Here is a 21,375-nt window from a genome sequence, read left to right on the forward strand (position 1 = left end):
AATTCCCCTTTTTCTACCCCGGACCCTTGGTCGCACCACACCCATTTTCGACCTTGGCTTTCATTTTGATCTTCTCACACACACTTTTGAACTAGACACCTTAAAAGGTTACGTGACCACAGACAAACAGACACACACAAACTCATTCATTGAAAACAATATCAGCCACACGCTGTTGCAGCTGGTAAAAACTGATATATCCAGAGGGCACAGCAGAGACACAACGAAAGCGGATGTGACCAACTCGATCCTGGCTGGAGCCAACGCCTCTCTTGTGCCCGGCCCTGCCCGCTGTGACACTTCCTGCCTTCCACCACATAATCATGATGAATCGCTCTGGGGCTTTCCGCCGACCGCTCACACTGTCAAACAATGAGTGGCAATGGCAAACATCATCACACAGCACAGCTTCTCTCCCTTTTATCTTCTCTCTTTTTCTGTCATGATGCTCTTATTTTTTCCTTCATTCATTTCATCTTTATTATCTCTGCATGCCTCTCTTTCTCTCCAACATCTCGCTTCTCCTCCGTCCTTGGCTTCTGTTCTTTCACCCTATTTATGGTCTTTCTTCTATCGCTTCTCTTCTCGCCCGCTTATTTTCTCTCTCTTTTGTATTTTCTGATGCATCTCTGTCCTCCGTGTCTTCTTTTAACTTCAAGGGGGGCAAACACCAAAGAGAGAAAGCTGGAAGTTCAATACGTCGAAGGACACTGGAGGTGACTAAAGCCTGCACAGGACAGATCATACAATAATCGTCAATCTGATAACATTTAAAAATTCTAGAGAGCTCTTGAAGATGATGTCAGTCTGCTACAATGTGAACTGTACTTCTAGTAAAAAGATACAACTTAACACTTTAGACTTCCGTAGTTTGCCAGATGAACTATAGTTCTGAGGCAGGAAAGACATTTATGTGTGTATGTCATCGTGAGGCCAATATCTTTTCTTCATCACATTTGTTTTCTTCGTCCTCTCGCAGCAAAATATAATGTGGTAGGTAGGTCAATACAAGAGTGAATATGATATATATGGAGTATATTAGTCCCAAAGTCTCAAAAGTAAGAAGACTGTGGAGGGCATTTTCTGAATTTAAGACTAAGCCAAACCACATTACTCTTAGCAGTTTGTTTAAATCTACCATGGGGATCAGGGTGGGAAAGAAAACATTGTTTATCATCACTTTTCTCCCAAAATCAATATCTGACAATGGGGATGAATTGCATATTCTATAATAACAAAGAGGGTAGCATCACTGCCTCAGATTTTTCCAAATCACACCATGGCTGCAAAAATTGTCCTCATTTCTCAAAGACAGTGGAAATAACACAAAACTAAAGGAAGAAAATCTTCTGAACATAATGATACTACTCAACAGAATGCCTAGAGCTGGTAAAATTCAAGTTGGTGAATATATGTCACCACTACCCGAGCAATTACCAGTGTTTCCCCTTCACTTTGCTCCTCCAGGCTACTGTCTAAATAAAGAAATGATGCTTGAGAGGCAAACAGCACCTTGAGAGGTAAACAGTGTAGTACTTTAATATTGAATGACATCACAGCCTCAATGTGAGCAATCTTACAGTAGTGCTGAAGAGCTGCTAAGAAGAGTATAACTTTTATAAGCACAATGACAGTAAGGATCTATTCTATACATCTGTCAGTTAAGTGGACAGAGGGAGCAAAGGAGATGAAGGTCAGAGGGTTAACAAGAGGAGTTAGCTGGCCATCTTATCTCTGATTTGTCTCAACCCTGAGCATCTGTCAGATCCTTTGTAGAGCTGCCATCATGGACCACTCCACTCACAGCTGATTCATATTACTGGGGAACACAGACGTCTTTTTACAGAGGATTGGGAGCTGCTAAGTGAATGTGTACGCTTGTGTGTGTGCCGGCGTGTGTGTGTGCGGACGTGTGTGCCGGCGTGTGTGTGTGCGGGCGTGTGTGTGTGCCGGCGTGTGTGCCGGCGTGTGTGTGTGCGGGCGTGTGTGCCGGCGTGTGTGTGTGCGGGCGTGTGTGTGTGTGTTTAATTGTGCATGAGGGAAAGGGGGGTGTCAGTGCAAAAGCTATAGGGGAAAAGGTCAGCAGTGGGAGGGAAGGTATGAAAGAGAAATAACACACAATGTCCAATAACGGAAAACAGCAATTACATCCCTAGGTTGCAAGTCTGAAGCTGCCATAGCTTCTAAAAAAAGAGCACTTTCCTTTCTGTTGACAACTCAGAAACATTTTCTGGTCAATAATTTCAAATAAAGTATAATGGGGGAGCGACCACATGGGGAGAGAGCAGAGGATGGGGAGGAGAGAGGGTTGGTGATGTGTTTTAATGCTAAAACATCAGCAGTGTGATCAGTGCTCTCATATTTACATGCATTGACCCTTCCATTCTTGTTATTTTATCTGTGACCCTCAGCTGCTCCTCCCTCTCCACAAAACCGCCTTTGTGGCTCAAGCTTTACTTTACACTCTCACTAAAATCTATCTCCTGCAACAAATAAGGTGTAATCATAGGTTCAAAACACCACTAATCCAAGATTTAAAGGTGAATGGTGACTGATATTCAACACATTGTAACAAGCTTACAAATGACACATTCATCAATGCAATGTGCTCCAGTTCGACCCGTCGCTTTATTAATATACAACATATTTCAGAAACATAGTTAAAGCTTCCAGTGGATCGCATTAATGGAAAAATGAAAACTCTAAAGTTTGTATTGCTTGAGTTGAATTTACTCATCTAATAATTTGAAAGTGAAAAGATCATTTCTGACTAGTGTTGTGGTAAAAAGTTAATTATTGAGTCTAAGGTGAGTGATATTAAGAGTATGTTGGAAGGAAGCCGACTGTTCCAAGCATTTCTTTGTTTTCAACTATAGACTAAAGGTAATTCTTGAACACCAATCTGATGTGCCAGTTTAGTGGCTCTGTCTTTTCAACTCAATACAATACTTTTATTGTTCTCTTGTGAAGAAAATTGACAATAATTACAGAGGAAAAGTGCCACCGTGATGTGGGGGTGAGCAATCCACACACAAAGCCTTGGCATTTTAATAGAAATGTAACTGTTCAGTCGTGGGTTAATTGTGACAGGTAGACTGAAGAGGACATTCTTGCTTCTTCTTACCAGGTTTTTTGTTTGGAGAACCGTCATTGCTTTGATCTGACTGCCTTCGAAAAACAAGTTTATTTGTTTCACAACAACACTGCCTCTGTCTGAGATGGAACAGATTGTGTTTGATAGTCCTGTATTAACCTTTCCATTTGCCAAAACTATACAGAAACTGATGCAATATATTCTAAGTAACGGTTGATTATCGGCTATGATGTTCAGCATATACGTAGATGATTATCGGAATTATTTTTCTTTTTTATATACGGCAGCAGATATTGCTCAAATTGCAAGTTGAATAATGTAAGATCCGAAATCAGAAATATGAGGTATATAAAACATATCCTTGATCCCCAAGATATTCTGGTTGTCATAACTACATCCACCCTCGACAGAAACCAAAAGCACAAAAAACTGAAGCACAAATGTATAAATACATTTAATTTATAGCAAGGCATTAGGAGAGTCTATGACTACATATAATCATCCAACTAAGCACACAAACATATACTGTATGCACTAACAAGTCAAAAGAGAGAAATAATTACCTTTGAGCCATGTGAAGCAACATAATACGAAATGATTGTCAGTGTAAGGACCAGGTATCTTTTCATGAACACATTTTCAATGAAACCAATTATGAAACTCACACACAAACACTTCATACACTTACAATACAAAGCTCTCCGTCTTTCTTTGACAACTCGTAGGAGGATATATCACCTCGGAAAAGGATATAGTCGTCGTATATGAGAGTAAGAATGCATCTGTACATGAGAATGCACAAAGGTCCAGTAGAGCGCAAACTGATAAAAAGAATGTTTCATTTTCCGTGTGAGATGACGAATATCAATCGATTAATAATAATGAGCTTGAAAAACCTGAGTAAGCAGCATTATCAGAGTGTGCAAAAACAATGCTGAAATTGCAGAAAGATTAATAGAATTTTTTGCTGACATGAAACAGAGTTGTAATAGCGAAAACTGTGGACCGAGGATAAAATAAACACAAAATGTCATTACACCAGAGTAAGTAAAAATGTAAACTCATCTGTTGTGACACAGACTTGATGGGAAATGTTGCTATGTTGACCACAATAGTTGTAGGTGGTAAATTACTGCACGTTCTCTTTCAGGACAGAGAGAGAGAGACAAAAGCGGGTTGAAAGCAGCGAGGTTGTGTTATAGTGCTCAGCAGTCAGGTTGAAAGAGCAGATGAGTATATCGTGGAGGAAGAGCACACAGAGGAGGAGGATCAAATGACTCCGAGGGCAACAACAGACTATTCATCAAACTGCTACTGGAAAGAACAAAGGCAAAGCTGGTGAATACAATACAAATCGGAAATTGAGGCTCCGTTCTGACACATGCATATTTAGGAAAAAAGCATTTGGTGACTGGTAATCACACTGCTGGGTTCACGGTAATACAGTGTAAATTACCTCTTAAGCCCTCTGCCCACAGTTCATCTTTCATGTGGACACACAAAATAATACTTTGAAATTATAAACAAACAGTGGATAACACAAAATGAGGTAATTAAGTCCCAGGAGAACACTTCCTGTCACAGTAACTTGTGACAGAAAGTGAATATTTCTGCATGTGCTAAACTATAGCAGGTTTTGATCTGCTTAGTACTAGATGAATAAGCATAATTTTGATGGTCTAATATAAGTATGTAAATATATAGGGGCACTTGTTGAAGGACATGACAATTATGGCGTTCAAACTGTGTTAAATTAGGTCTAATTCTGCAAACGCCAAAAGAAAAGCACCTTTTTAGGTCCCTGACTTTTTATATTTAATACATAGATTTTCTGCCAAGAACACGTCCTAACTTTCCTACTTGTGCTATACATAATGAAAGCTGAAGAACATGGAGTAGGTGATGGCAAAAAAGACAGAACACACCACAAAAAAGAAGAAAGAAGAAGAAGAAAATTTATTTTGTCCTTAAATACACTTATTTTTTTTCCAAAAGATCCAGAATTTTAGAAAGAACGGAAAAATAAACTAGTTTCTCTTATTCCTACTGGGAATTTTTAATTAAACAACAAACACCTCCACACAAGAACATTTGAAAAGAAATACTGCAGATTTCCAATTACGGTATATGATTATTTATTTCATAGCTTAACAACTTTTCGCACTTCAGTCTGGTTTCAAGTATGTCAGGCACATGGGTTTGCAGATTGGGGAATAATAAAGAAGATATATATATATATATAAAAGGTTCAAACTAACCATCTTTTAATTGGCCTATAACACTTTTTTTTAACTTTTCATGCAACACAACAGCTCATAAATGTAATCTTAGCCCAAGAGACATGAAGTGTCTAATCAGCAGGTGTCTCAGGTAGACAATGATAAGTTTGCTAAAATGGATTTTGCAAAAACAATCCATTATACACACACAGAGAGACACGATATACAAATGTGATACACACACACACACACACACACACACACACACACACAAACACAGATGGGGGACATAGCAATGTCAAAACAGTTACACGTTATAACTACATCATCTAAATGATGTATATAAAAAAAAACGACTGCACAAAGAGCAATGGCCAAGGTGAGGACATGCTCTCTGTAGTGAGGGGAGGCTCAAGCCTGGAAAATGTACAAAAAAAAGAAGGCGAAGATGAAAATATGACTGATCTGAGATATTTGCACTGACACACACAAATCCAAACCCTCAAATCTAATGTGCTGCTGCCAGGAGGGGAGAAGAATAGAGACAGTGACACAGCCAGAGAAAGGTGGGGTGGTAAAGAGAGGAAAACACAGGAAGAGAGACAGAGAGAACACTTCTGACTGATGAATGAAAATTAAAACCTTCTTTCTTCTCGAGGACATACTTTGATTTTCCCTCCCTGCTGTGATTTCTTTCTTCCTGAGCATAAATTGCAGCTTCAGGTACACCAGGTGCAAGAGTCTGTGTATGTATGCGGACGTGAATGAAGGTGTGAGTAAAACCTCACAGTCTCTCTTTCTTGTCTGTTTTTCAAACACAAACAAACATACACACACACACACACACGCACACACACACACGCACACACACAGTTATGTTCATTCTCCTCTCAATATATTCTTTTGTTGTGATTTGTTTTTCACTCACACACTTAGTTGCCTTGTAGGCAAAGTATTAGAAAACTTAAAAGAATTTCCTTTGGCATGACTTGCTGTAGGATCTGTGATGTTACACTATGTAGTTTCACTTTGTAGCCTATACCTCTCCGATATACACGCAAACCTGTGGCTGTTAAACATCTCCAGAATCATATCTCGTGATGGAAAATACATGGCTCTTTCATGATTGCTACTTCATGGAATCAAAAGCAATACTTTTTTTTTAAAGCCATTTCAAAGCGTATGTGAGGCTTTGGATCGCATACAAGAGACCCACACAGGACAACTTGAAAGGGATACGGAGATGACTCAATCGATGGGTGAGTGGATGTGTGTGTGTGTGTGTGTGTGTGTGTGTGTGTGTGTGTGTGTGTGTGTGTGTGTGTGTGTGTGTGTTTCATATATTTGGCTTGCATTGAACACACACTACACTACAATGTAACACATTGTATTAGGTGTACAAATACACAGCAGGCTAATACGTTTGTATGTGAATTATAATTAAAACAGTGTGCAGTGGTGCATGTCTTCATAACTTCAGGCTTTATCATGAGTCACAACAGACCACGGCTTATTGTTTAATAAAAGGATTGCTAGGCCTGTGCACATAGAGACCATAGATAACATTTCAATGACACCAACTTACGGACACAGCAGAGGCACAGCGCCGAATCAGTTCAGTTTGTAAGTTGCTGTTGAACATTGCTCTATTCAGCCAAAGTATGACTGAGGTCAAGCCATTTTCTGAATTTTGAATACTTATCTGAAGACTAAAAATTCCACTAACTACATGGAAGTTCAAGAGTATTCAGCCTCCTCCTTTGCCCTTGGATCTGCTATTGCTGCCAACACAAAGGCTATTTTTCATTGTTTTTGCGTCATGTCGGTGAGAACAAACAAGCTAAAACAAAAGAATAATTTGGGTCTTATTTGATTTGGTTTCAGAAAAAGAAAAAGAAAAGATTTTTAAGACACGATGAGGAAAGTAATATGATTATATCTCGGACAACAAACTTGTGTATTTAATAATCAAGAAAATTAATGGAGGTCACTTATTTATCATTAGAATCCATTTGCCATAACTTGTTTTTATGTTTCCTTGGGCCACAAGCACAAAACCCAAGGCTAAGAATATTTAGTAGATGAAGCCTTTCGTCTGGAACGAAACATGGTTCACTAATTCGCGCTGTTCAGTCAGGAAGTGGCACAAACCTTAAATACACTAGACAACACACTGAGCAACTGGTCAGTAATGACTGGAGTTCTGGCAGCACACAACCTCGCATATCTTGCAAAAATGTCACTTGTTGTGTGTTCTTGAACCAAAACCAACATGGACAACAACTGGCAGCATTTGCGCACACACAAGTGACGTCATTGGTCGCCAAAATCAATGTCAAAACGATCTTTATGTCAAGGACTGGCAGCGACTGGATTCCCAGACTACAACAGAACAGTCCAGGCTGGTCCAATAATGTTGTGTTGCATCAAAATACGTACTCATTCAATTTCTAATATTTTCTTTCTGATCTGTGGAAATTGTATTCATCCAGCACATGATTAGACACTCTTTCTGATGATACATTTTGGACAGGGAAGGGCTGAGCGAATCAATGTCAGTGTCACAAAACCAGAAATTTAGCAGTCGATACCGACAACAATGAAATTCCAAGATTCACTATAACAATTCGATACCACCATAAAAAACAAAGGTAAAACAATAAATACCATGTACTTCTACATACTGTACATTCCCTTGTTACCGTTTGCAACTCCCATTTACGTTAACTAGCTCTCGTCCTGCCGATTTCAACATGGATTTGTTGTTTAAAATGTAGCGCTGTCAGGGAAAACTAGGACGGTGGTTAACCGTGTCATATGTTCTGTTTTAATAAAATTGCTTGTGCCATCTCATGTGGCTTTGTATTCTGAACATTTAGCCCACTTTGTAGAGAATACCAATATATATTGTGTATTGCAATTCAGCCTAAAGATAAAGAGAGATATAATGTTTGGTCCATATGGTCCAGCCGTACATCGAACTTATTCTTTCAGTCCCACTCTCTGTGTTTCTAACTCCACATGCACAGCATGTTTCTCCTTTCTTTTCTCTCCTCTATTGCACCACTTTAGTCATTTAATGAAAAGCTGCCACCTGGCGAAGAGGAAAATACGTCTGTCTTTATTAAGAGATTTTAAAAAAGTTCACTCAGATAGTTTTAAGTACAGGAGTGTCCGAGTGTGTGAATGTGTGTCGGTGCATCAGTGAGAGAGCAGGGCAATGTGTGCAAGGGTGTCTTTCAGAAGTCAGCAATGCATGCAATGTTTATCCACCACATATTGAGCAGTGCTGACCAGAAAGCCCCACTGGGGCCCATTGGACCAGCTGGCATTATACTGGCAACCCCACACACAAATCTCTCTCTCTCTCTCTCTCTCTCTCTCTCTCTATCTCTCTCTCTCTCTCTCTCTCTCTCTCTCACAAACACAACAAACACTCTCATCGCATTCTATGGCAGCCCTTCCATTTCGCTCCTCTCCTCCACCTTACGCCTCATCAGACATATTATAATTAGCCGTGCTGAGTAATTAACATCCAAATTAGGACATTCATTTGCATATCTGCCCTCATTTGCATATACTTCCAGGAGCGCCCAGACCTGACATTCCTCCACACACACTTATAAATGCCAGGACAAAGCACAAGGGTACTCAGTCTGTTTCAACACAATTGCCTGATATCCCAACTCATGCACGCACCTTGACAATAAAGAACATAAACTGGGGATAGTAAAGGAGAGAGAAGGTTTCGCAGTGGAGAACATCTGAGAAAAGGTACAACGGGAGTAAAAGAAAGAGAATCTGGACAGGCTAGGAAAGGGAGAGAATATAAATGGCTTTGAGGAGGGTCGTCGGCAGCAGAGGTACCCGGGATGGACTGAGAATGTGACACTCTCCAGAATGTGACACTCTCCAGATGAGAAAAGGAAAAGTAAGACAAAAGAAAGAAGACGGCCTCACCACTTATACAACTCACATAAGCCCATAAAACTTCGGAATTGAATCTAAAGCGGTGGAGAGAGAAAGAGCGGCTGCTCTGGAAATCAGAATGAAGGTTGCTCGAGCTTGGAAAAAGTAGTGGGAAGGAGAACGATGAAACACAGACAAACAAACAGCGAGAGAGTCGAAGGAAGAGTGAGAGAGAGAAAAGAAACGGGGAGAAAATACAATGATAAAGCTGAGGAAATAAAGGAAATAGAAAGGGAAAGAAGAAAAAGGAGACAGGACGAGCAGAGCCGTTTCCACATTGTTTCACCAGTCATTGCATAGAAGAGGAAAACCTGAGTTATGCTTCCACGTTCCATATCGCTTTCACGATTTATGTTCCGGCGAGGATAATGCAGCAAGACGGCTCTGTTGAAAAGACACCCATAAATCTGATCTTGTTTTCAATTTTTTTTCTCTCCCTTTCTTTCTCTTTCAGCACCCCTTTAAATCCTCTCAGTTTGTGCTATTTGGTATTCATGTGCTCTGGTCTATATTCTGACTTCTTATGTAAAGGTTCTCAGCAGCAAGCCTTTGTCTTATGTATATACAGTACTGTATTCTGCTGAGCTTGTAAATGCAAAATCTACACAAACTAAAAAACTCAATCTGTGTCTCTCTTATACAGCAAGCAAACATCCAGCCAGCACAGAGGCCTCAAAAGTATAATGATTTCTCTAAAGCCATTTCATAAATTGTTTGGCAACATTATATTTAACCTCCAGACCAGATTATGTATATGTGCGTTGCATAGCCAACGGCACAGTATTGTGTGTGTGTGTGTGTGTGTCGATATATATGTGAGACATATACTGTATATCCACATATACAGTTTCCACATTCACCTTTTAATAAATGAACAGGCTCTTCGCTAAACTTAAGCTAAACCTAGTTAGTCTTCCCTCTGGCTCGCGGTCATATGGAGGTCTTTTAAAAACAAGGAAAATAATGATAATGTTTGGTTGAGCACAGACAGCCAGTCAGCCCCGAGTTCTCACCCCAGAGACCTAATTAATACCACTGTAACCGCCACTGCCCTTCATAGACTACTGCGCATGTGTGTGTGTGTGTGTGTGTGTGTGTGTGTGTGTGTGTGTGTGTGTGTGTGTGTGTGTGTGTGAGAGTGTGAGAGAGAGAGGGGCATATGTGAGAATATCACAGGTAAGATTTTAACTGGTTGCAACGCCGTGACCGTGCATGCCCTCCCCGAGTACTAAGCGATTATCATAGTTAGAAAATCATCATCACTGGCCAACCAGCCAATAACTGCTGATATCCTCAATAAATGTTGTTTCTATGGTGTTAATCATGTTAAAAGCGACAGGGGCATGTAAGGTTGCCTACCAGGCACAATGTTATGTGAAGAAGAGTGCTAATATGTGAATTCCTATAGTATGTTTAATCTAAAATAGGCACCATCCCCTATTAGTTTCTCATTTGCTGTGTTTCGTTGTCTTATGTAACGTGTCATGCATAAATGGAATATATTTAGGAGAAAAAAAGCTGTTAAATTGGGTTATAAGACATTATAATGGGTGATTACACTATTGCCTATTATTGGGCAAATGTTTAATCGATTATTAGAATCTCCTCCCTCCCCTCCCCACACACACACATGCACAGCGCGCGCGACCTTTTACAGGTGCGTTACAGTATGGGCTGCAACTTCCCACCAAACTGAACACCTGTCACGTTGATTGCCCTGTCTTCCATTATGTGAACTTTGAGTAACTAGTCAATAGTTGCCAAGAAAAGAAGAAAAAAAGCATTAAGTTCCTGAATATTCCGCAGAACTTACTCGAGACCGCCAGACCGCCATAGCTAAATGGCGACGAAGTTGTCGGACGGACGCTTGGTGCTTTCCTTGCCTCACGTTACTTGTGCAACTCAAATGCGAAAAAAGCAGTCAGACGTTTCGAAGGCAAAATTATTATTTGTTCGCGTCTTTTTCTTTCTCATGTTCCTACCTTTTCCGCCGAGAGCGCAGGAGTGGCCCAAAATGAGCCAAAACAGCAAGAACGGGACCCCGAGTATCTGCATGTTTGTCGCGCAGTGTGGTTGATGTCTCTCCGTCCTCTCCTCTTCCGAGATCCTGGATCACCTCCCGAGCGCGAGGATGTTTTTTTGTTTTTTTCCAACTGGTCGGTCGCGCTAGGGATAGTGGAAAGGTAAAGAGACAGTCACTAGGTACTGTGGGCAAAGAGAGAGAGAGAAATACTGACGTTTAAACAGCGTCAATAAAACAAAGTTTCCGGATTTTGCTATTCAAAATAAAACACAGTCGACTGTTAATGTTGAATAATGTAAAATAAGGGTATCAAAACAAGGCTATATTTATAAACAGTGAACATTTTATTATTTTCTAAAATGTATTTTCACACTTTAATGATTATAGATGCCTTAAAACAATGTTTCCCCCAGTTATGACAAATTGTATACATTTATTTTGAAGAATACAAGCGTCCTTTCTGGGCAAACTCTGTCTTTCTTGGGCGGGCTTGCCATAGCTGTTAATGAGACATAAGGGGCTAGTAATAGAGAGGAGAGAGTATAAGGAGGGGATCTGTCCAAGATGAGTGTAAACGTGTTGGTAGTTTGCTGTTAAGAGGGGAAGGGATTGGTTTGGACACGCAAGGAGAGGGCTGCTGTAACCGAGAATGTGCTATCAGTGATTGCATTCCTCTTTAAGAAGACAGCTACAGTTATTCAATCAATTCAATAAACCCCAAGCCATTGGCAATGACACCAGACGCTTACCACAATCACAGAAAATAAAGCAATGGGTGACTTTCTTTCTTTATGGGACCTAGAGAATCACAATACTATGAGCACACATGTCTTCTCCTGTTTTAGGAGGTTAAATGACCCAGTAATTCACAAGAAAAAAAAGTATGGATAACTAATCAGACTATCTCTTCATTATTTTCAAACTGACATTTGTTTGTTAAAATATATGAGTTTACATTTGATTCTAGAATTTATTTAAAGCTCAGATTGTGTTTAAATTGACTGTAACTTCAGGGGCAACGCAGCTCCTATACAAGCTCTTGTATAATATTGACCAATTAATATTCTTTACATTAAAAATGATCAAATTACTTTTGTGTATCGTGAAAGAGCCACAATGTCCACTTGCTGGCAATTTTGGTATTCAGATTGCTCAACAATCAATTTGACGCACATCCTCTGCTAATGTCCTTGCGTTAGGCTACATTTGGAAAATATTAAAGAACAAAACACTTTAATTAAGGAGCAATATAAACAGTGTACTTTTTTCATTTTCTTATAGCAACATTCCTTTCATAGTCAATTGAAGCAGCTGCTACAGTATGTCCTGACAAGAGCCCAGCTGTACTCCCCACCGCAGATTTGAGTCTTCCAGTTTTCACCCTGTGGCAGAATCCCTGGTTTTCTGTAACGGCCGTATGTTCTTCAATTATTTTCCCATGCTGCTTTGTGTGTTGGGTGTGGGTGTGTGTTCTGAGGATTAGCGAGAGAGAGAGAGAGATAGAGAGAGAGAGCAGACCTCAAGTGAGTTAAGAGGATAAGAAAGACAGAACAGGCAAATGCACACACACACATGCAGACAAACACATGCAGGACCACATCAACATGTGCACACAGTCACTAACACACACATACTCCCAATTGACTGTTTCCATGGGTAGTGCCAGCTAACTTACAGCAGAGCAGTGACAGAGGAAAGATGGTGTAATGAGCAGATGTTCCTTCTACCAAGCCATCAGCTCAGCAATCATTCGGGACAGGTGACAGAAGGAGATATGCACTGTGCATCACTCAAGTATTGCTTGTTCTGTTTTTGACAACTACATCTTACTCTCAATATTTCACACAAATGTGTAGACTGTTTGCCTTGTTTACTTTCCACTTTTTCCAGCATCTGTATTCTCTAGCGAGCAAGTCCAAAATGTTTACAGCTAAAAAGATAACTCAACAAGTTATGTCTGCCAAATTAGTGTTGTTTATAACACATATATGATTAATCCTCACGGTGATAAGAACTTTAATTTCCAAAAAATCTACATTAAAAAGCAAATAAATTGCAAATATGAACCCTGAAATAGTTGAAAATGTATAGTATATAAATTAAACTTTCAGATCACACTATCTAGACCTAGTTGTCATACCAGTCTCACATTTTCGACTCAAAATGAACATCCTAGTTATATGCTATAGTAGTATTACCTCCAAAAACAATCCAAACGTGACAATGTTCCTCTATCCCTATGAATCTGGGAGCTCTTCTCCTGTTTATCTGCACTAACTCTGGTGTCACATCACAGATTATTGGGTAAGACAAACTCCTCTCTGGTTACAGTCTGAGCAGTAAAATCAATAAGAAGTTTTAGCCCAGAAAAAAGACAGTATTTGTCTTCACATAGGACAAAATGAGGAATGCATGCACACAATAGTTTTACTTTAAAGTTTTAAGGAATAAAGGAATGTTATAATAAACCTAAGATTTAAAATGCAAGGCATCTGTAACCAATAGTTCATTGTCAGGTTCAACACCTGCATTTACGATGAAATATGTGAAAAAGGTTATTTGTACATGCATACCCAGTATGCACATGTGCATTTCTTGCAGCCATAACTGTATTCATTGGGCAGTTTACTGTATTTTCTACTGGTATATACCAATGCCATAGCGCTTACTTGAACCATCGCATTCTTTCAATGTTATCCATGTCCCTCTGCGACAAAGCAAGTTATTAGAAAAGCCAACTGTCGTACATCCATTGTCAGACAGTCAGTTAGTGTTCGATAAAGCTTCTCCTTTCCGTCTGACAAACAGTTAGCAACAATGGAATGAAAGGTTACCGGGGTCAGGTAACTGTTTGATGTTGCACTGCTGTAAAGGTCAGCTGACATGATTACAGAAGCGGTTTCTTCTGAGAAGACATTCTCCTTATCCACAGAGGCACAATACATTATTGAAATTCTATATGCCAATGTAATACTGGTCGCAAATAAATAACTAATGCATGACAACAATGTCGGGCTATTCACTGCGTGTCATTTAAAAGACTTGTGCAGTGTATTCCAGTACCACGGAGAGCTCCGTCCCTTTGCGCAGATTAACCTTCCTCCACTAGGGGTCGCACTTCAGTCAGTTTTTCTCTGCGGAACTATCGACCAACAGCTTCTCAGAACAGGGGAGTGGAAACAGTGTGACACACTTACCAAACAGTAATGTGAAAAGAAGGTAACCCTATTCTTTGTCATTCCTAACTTTAGATGTTGTGTCTTTGGCTATATGACCGTTTCAATGCGCTATTTTTCAGCGTCATTTATACATTCATTCGAAAGGGGTTTTGTCGCTTTGCACGCGAGGCTAATTCATGTTAGCTTCTGGTTCAACACCAAGACGTCATTGATCTGTTTGAGCTGTCCTTTGCGTCGTAACAGCTCCCAAAACCTACAGCCTCCCATAGTTTCTAAGTTACGTAAGTTTGCGCCAAAGCGAACTGTGAGGGTCCCTTTCTCTGTTGCGCATATCATGGCCCTGTCACAACCCCGGACCAAAGAAGTGTGCTGTGCAGTTCCACACAGGAAGTTACTTGTGATTGAAGTCACCAAAGACGGTGAACACCGGACACATGCAACACACTGTCAGTTTGCGGTGTTGTCACACAAGGTCAACGTTTACAAAGTTTTTCAATGCAGTTTGTTTAATGTCTGCCGTGCACTGTTTGTATACAGTAGATGAGCAATGTTCCTAATAAGTATTGTAGAATGATATTATTTTTAAACAAGGAGCACTTAAACACATTAAAGTGACACCATAGCATGAGACAGAGAGGACGTTAATTAAATACTACTAATTCTAAGAAAACAAACATATATAATAAGCAATACAAATGCTATTCTCATACATTGTAAGGTGCTTTGGGATTAAAAACTCCCACCAAATGATAAGTAAGTTGGTAAATGCAACTAAGACGAACCTCTGCCAAATGTTACAGCCCTGCAAAATGACTTGTAGATGTAAGTTACAAGCTAAAGTTTTTCTGCACAGTATCCAGTAGAATGTTTTTGAAGAGGACACACACTTATGCAAGCCTTCTTCAGTCTTTCCACATTTTACTTTTCTTTTGCCCCCCCCTCCCAAGGTTCTATGACAGCGGTGTGAGGGGTAAACCAAGATGGCCACCCACCGTGTTCCACTCATCTTGCTAGCCTGTGGCTCCTTTAATCCCATCACCAACCAGCACATGAGGCTGTTTGAGCTGGCCAGAGATCACATGCACAGCACAGGTCAGATCCAGACATTAGCCAGGAAAGCACACATTTGGTGGCCTCTGGCCAATTGTAATGTCTCTATTCCATAATATACGCTGATCGTAATTATTGCATCTCTTGATCAATTTGCCGACCCAGTTGTAGACATGTAGTGAATTACTGTAAAGGAAAAGGAGGCTTCTTATGTGTTTTATCCCACACAGTCTGTAAATAGCTATTCATATTTTAAAACGCACTTATTTCTGACTGATCAGAACTTTTGTCATAAGAATCATTATACCTGATTTATTATTTTTAATTTATCTATTCACTATACGGTTTATCAAGACATGCCACGATGATGGATGATGTATTGTTTAGAAACCTAAAAATGCACTCATTAAAATGAAATAGAATAGACATAAATAAATATATAATAAACCTGCCAGCCTGTCCATATAGTGTATATTACTGCTGGAAGTTCCATTACATCATATTTTTAGTTTTTAAAACATGATTTGGGGCATGTGACATAAATTTGCATAATTAGTCAATGGCAAAAAAAAGACAAAAGTATTCTAGGACATTTGAAACTGTAAAATACAGTGTATTGACGAAACACGTTTTACTATCATGCTCGCATTGATTTAAAGCTGAGGCTGGTGGTCGTAAAATGTACACGCATAGCGAATAGCAACCCATTAATTATAACTATTTTATTTATTTATTTTATGATCAAGTGGCAGCATGCCGCTGTTTACGGCCTACAGGCCCTGATACAACTTCTGTCTATGATCTATCCAGCACCAAACAGCAGACATAAAAAAGTTATAGACAAGCTGGAGCAGAAATTTGAGCACCTTGCAAGTTAAAGATGTAGATATTTTCTCTCAGGAGTTGAATCCAAAAGCTCAAATGAGAATAAGGTTGCCATAAACAAGCTCTAAATCAATGCTACTTTTGCTTTGTTTCTCCCTGATGTGACAGTTGGCTATTTTCTAGCACATTAACCATAACGACTTTAGAGGGCTACTTGTTTCAGCTCGTTGGATCGCCTTCTGCACCCAAGTGGCCTAAATATCAATTAAGGCAGCTTTAAAAAACCCATGTTCTTCTTTGCTGAACTATAGACAACAAGAGGAATCAATAAAATAATTTTATCGATTGTTTGCAAGTATAAAAACAATTATATACCTTTTTTTATGATGTTGCAGGACTTAAGTTTCACACCTTGTTCTCAGTCACCTTAAGCTGTGTGTCTTGTCATGCGCTGCCACGACAAGTAACCATGTAACAACCATGTCAGCACACAGGTCCCCTTTATAAAAACCCGGACCCATTAACCTCCAAAGCTGCTCTGCATTAGTGTTTCTGGCCCGGTCACAACAACATCATTATACTGGTCATACTAAGTCAGCTCTATTCACAGTGCAGCATTTCACTGAGCAGGGACATAAATAATGCTCTTACAGTTTCCCTTTGACCCCTCACCTATAAGACATCAGCTGACTTGTTTCAGGGTAACCATCAGAACATTTATGAAAGCTGCATACTGGAGCTGTTTTTAGTCTCTTTTTATTAACTCTATTTGCTTCTGTATTCCCCGATATAAGTTAGAATTTTAAAACTTTTAGTCTAACTCTCATTGCTTAAGGCAATTTCTAAATCCTTCAAATCGCTTACACTGCAAAATGATATACTCCATGACGTGATCAAGCACCTTCATCACCCTGTTTTTAAGAAAAATTGCCTTCAAATGTGAGATTTGACGAAGCGCTAATAATATTAACATCAGTATCTCAGAGATTTACTTAATCTTCTGATTTATATTCCATTTCTGTATCAGCTATCATGACCCAGAAAAACTGTATTAATCTTCTTCTCTCCCTTCAGGCCAGTACCAGGTGGTGGGTGGCATCGTGTCTCCAGTAAATGACGGCTATGGAAAGCAGGGCCTCGTACTGGCTAGGCACCGAATTGCTATGGCAAAGCTGGCGCTCCAGAGCTCCAACTGGGTCACGGTTGATGAATGGGAGAGCCAACAGCCAGACTGGACGGAGACTGCGGTCACCATGAGGTATACAACAAGTTTGAAGCCACATTAGAGTTGCTTCTTTTGAAAAAAAATATGAAAAAAGAAGAAGGTTTTCGTGCAAGATCATGCTAGAGACCATAGGATAATTTTCTTTGGGGCTGCCAGACTAGACTGGACCCATGTCAGAACTGGGTTTTTGATGAGGTGAAATCAGGGGCACCTGCTGTTAATGTCCCACAGAGTGGGAATGGTGTAGTTGCAAAAGGCTGTCTGGGACATGAATATGAGTGAAGAGAGTAGGTGATGTGAATAAAGCATACCCAAGAGTATTGGTCCACTCCATATTGCAGTTTATTGTGCAGGGATATGAAATGTGTTATCATGTATTTGGCCTAAGGTAGTACATGTTGTAATGTATTCACTCTACTTCTTCCTCACTTTGCATTCTTTACAAATCCCCTCATGAGTTTTTGTGCAACACGGGTGCTGATCAAGGTATGAAGTAGCCTGTTGTTATACAAAGGCTGTGAGCAGGCCACGTCACAAGTCCTGTCACTCCCCAACACTCACACACACTCACACATGCAAATGTACTGGAGCACTTTTTAAGAAGCTTTACTTGATTAGCTTAGTTTCTGTGACTCATTTCCCTTTTCCTAATCCGGTTCAGTTTGATGAGGCTTTATTGGTATGATGTTTAGATTTAAATAATGGCAGCTATGCTCATGCATAAACAGAGTAAACAATGTATTAATACACAACTAGCTACTTAAGAATTAAAAAAAATCGGAATAAGGAAAAGTCTATGTATTACCATTTCTTAAATTTAAGAAACATATTCTAAGTCTCTCTCTCTCTCTCCCTCTCATATGTTTGATCGTTGGACAGGTATCATTATGGGGGTATTCTGAATGAGTATGAGCAGAGCACAGGAACACACGACGACTCCAGTGGAAACCCTGTTCCCCTCTCAAGTAAGAACCTCTAACTGTCAGAAACACTTTAACTGCACTCGGGCATGTCTTTTCTCTCATTTTGGGATGGCGTTGTCCATTGGTCAGTCCACCATTTTGGTTCAAATATAATTTAAAAAGTAAATGATTCAAGTGAAGTGATTATCTCAACAACTATTTGATTAACTTCCATGACATTTTGTTCAGACATTCATCGTTCCTAGATAATGAATAATTATTTTAGTGATACGCAGAATGTTTTCTTTGGCACCACCAGCAGGTTAAAGTACTTTGATATATATTTAAAGATCAGGCTCAGTCTTAGCCTCACACTGTGTCACATGTTAAATAGCAAATATTAGCATGCAAACATGCTTAACTAAGATGGTGAATAGGGTAAACATTATAGAACAGACCGGCATCGGCTCAGCAAGCGCCACGGCCGTGTCTCCTTTTGGGGCAAAGAATCACGATCTGACTTTGGGAGAGAAACTGGAAAATACAGAAACGCTGTTGTGTAGCGTGTATGAAACAAATAAACAGAGATTTGAAGCTCATAAGATATGTGAATGTTTGCGTGGAAAATCGCTAAATGATGCTGCTGCTATACGATCATACAGTCGTCTACCTGGCGATTTAATGAAATATGTGTCACGTGGAAGGGGAAGGACTGAAGAGGCGTGGCTGATCAACCTTAATTTATATAGGTTCAGGCAAGGTCGAAAAATGCATGCGTGTGATATTTTCATTATGAGCATGTTAGCATGCAAGTAAAGCCTTAGAGATCCACTTGCATGACTGTTGGCTCTCTTCCATTGTAAAAAACACAAAGTGCTTGACTTATTTTCAGCAAATTACTTCATCACGTTTTTTAACAAGCCTTCTAACAACGTTAGGGTTAAGGATTTGCTGCAATCCCTACTATTGAGCCTGTGCTTAGCATGTGCAAAGCATCATTGTGCTCTGTGGAATTGAGTGAATGTGGTTAAAGAGTATTAAGGATAGGTTTAATACTGTGAAGACTTTCACATCCTTTACAAGGATATTTGTTTGGGCCCTTCTGCTTTTTTACACAACACGGAATAAAGATCTACGATTGGCTGTGAGATCTATCCCAAATTAATCGGATAAAATATGTATTTTGTAAAACAAAAAGGTTGGTATGCTGTTTTGGTCTCTTTTATTTTAATCTATGATGAGTCTTCTAAACACAAGTCAAAGTTCAGTTAGAGTGTTATTGACAAAATTTGAACTCCCAGTAATTGGTGTTGATATGTTTTTCTTTAGCCTCCAGCAACATACATATCTAATTTGTGTAATGTTCAAAACTAGTAAGTCAGTTTTATTAATGTTGAGATTGTTCCTCTTCCTGGTCCAGACTCAACATGTTCACTTACCTTTTCATCGCAGGTTCACACCACTATTGCATCAAGTTGTTGCATTTGCTCCTCAGCAATATGAGCACTCGTGCAAGAAGACATTTCCATCTTTTGTTATGGGTTTTCCATTTTTTTGTAGCTTGATATTGAATTAGCTTGTTGGCAAACACCCAGTGGACTGGTCTAATGAGTGAATACTTTTTGGCTTTAAAAAAGAAAGGATTAAAGGGTCTAAATTGAGGCAAGCCCGTTATTATTGTCATAAGGAATTATTTAAATCAACAAGCATCATACAGCAGAATTATTAATCATGGCAATTTTATATTCTCAAAATAAATCCTAGTGAGCTGTAGGTCTGGCCCCTCACTGCATATCAACATATCGCTTCTCTTAATGTTCCCAGATAGCTTGGTTAGTTGGTTAGTTAAGATGAAGCAGGCGTCCGCCTCACTATCTTCCTCCTCCTCCCCCCTCAGGCCCCTGTCCACAGTTAAAGCTCCTGTGTGGAGCTGATTTCCTAGAAACATTCAAGATTCCTGGCCTATGGCAGGACGACCATGTGGAGGAGGTGGTTGGACGCTTTGGCCTCGTCTGCGTCAGTCGAGGGGGGCTTGAGCCCGAGCGAGCCGTGCACATGTCGGACATGCTCTCGCGCCACCGTCGAAACATTTTCCTTGTGAGGGAATGGGTGAGGAATGAGACGAGCGCCACAGAGGTCCGCCGGGCTCTGAGACGGGATCTGAGTGTGAAATACCTGATCCCAGACTCTGTGATAGAATATATTCACCAGCACAACCTCTACACGCAGGACAGCGAGACGATAAATAAGGGCACAGTGCTGAGGCCGCTCGCCAAGCAGGCTGTGAAGAGTCTGGATGACTGATGGATGGACTGCTGCAGCATCGAGCTGAACATTCACCCACAGATTAGTGCTTCCCTTCAGAGACTGGAGCTTTCTTAACTTTCTTTACTTGCACAACCTGCAAACATACACTTACGCATGGAGTGTTGCAATTACTGAGCCTCATCTTTGTGTCACAGTGCCAATGAATATTTGTCTGCTAAAAGTTTTCATCCTTTGTAGTTTTACACATTTCACATCATCGCAGACTTGGATAAATGGAAATAAAATCCTGTATATTTGAAAAGGAATTTGTCTGAGTGGTGTTTTTTCCTTGTAGTTGTCTAAATGTATGAAATAATAACCAGGATTTTAGAGTTGAGTTCATGAATCAAAGTCCTCCCAGTATCCCAAATCCCACTTGCAGAGAGACAAAATAAATTACACTATAATCCTGGACTTTTTATTGTTTTTTCTCCGTCCTTGACACAGCCTACCAGCAAATAATGCATTTTATTTTCTGAAAGCAGACAGAGTAAGCTGCCAAAAAAGAAATCACCTTATAAAAGAAACCTTTATTTATAATTTTGTTGTTGGCCTTTACATATCTAACAACCTAAGAAATCA

At 39.8% G+C, this 21,375-nt stretch overlaps 2 protein-coding genes across 2 annotated transcripts in view; one reads left to right on the top strand and one right to left on the bottom strand.

The window, feature by feature from the left end:
* The window catches only part of LOC306743105 (calsyntenin-2-like), a gene marked incomplete at its 5' end in the record, with an annotated part of 143,335 nt that extends 131,998 nt beyond the window's left edge, over nt 1–11,337 (bottom strand). The window contains one exon of the mRNA XM_079225588.1: nt 11,265–11,337. Coding sequence (XP_079081714.1) covers nt 11,265–11,337 — 73 coding nt within the window. The remainder of the gene's footprint in view (nt 1–11,264) is intronic.
* Nucleotides 11,338–15,434: 4,097 nt separating this feature from the next.
* Nucleotides 15,435–21,010, top strand: nmnat3 (nicotinamide nucleotide adenylyltransferase 3). Its single transcript, XM_079228955.1, has 4 exons — nt 15,435–15,576; nt 17,434–17,617; nt 18,464–18,549; nt 20,384–21,010. The coding sequence occupies exons 1-4, from the start codon at nt 15,465–15,467 to the stop codon at nt 20,788–20,790; spliced, it is 789 nt and encodes a 262-aa protein (XP_079085081.1). The 5' UTR covers nt 15,435–15,464; the 3' UTR covers nt 20,791–21,010.
* The last annotated feature ends 365 nt before the right edge of the window (nt 21,011–21,375 follow it).

The sequence above is a fragment of the Taurulus bubalis genome (assembly GCF_910589615.1).
Source record: "Taurulus bubalis genome assembly, chromosome: 1".
Lineage (NCBI taxonomy): Eukaryota > Metazoa > Chordata > Actinopteri > Perciformes > Cottidae > Taurulus > Taurulus bubalis.

Bases quoted from the DNA above. Each gene is read 5' to 3' on its own strand.
- nmnat3 (XM_079228955.1), top strand. From the start codon at position 15,465: ATGGCCACCCACCGTGTTCCACTCATCTTGCTAGCCTGTGGCTCCTTT. The intron at 17,618-18,463 runs GTATACAACAAG...ATCGTTGGACAG, and splicing joins GAGACTGCGGTCACCATGAG to GTATCATTATGGGGGTATTC. The intron at 18,550-20,383 runs GTAAGAACCTCT...CTCCCCCCTCAG, and splicing joins AAACCCTGTTCCCCTCTCAA to GCCCCTGTCCACAGTTAAAG.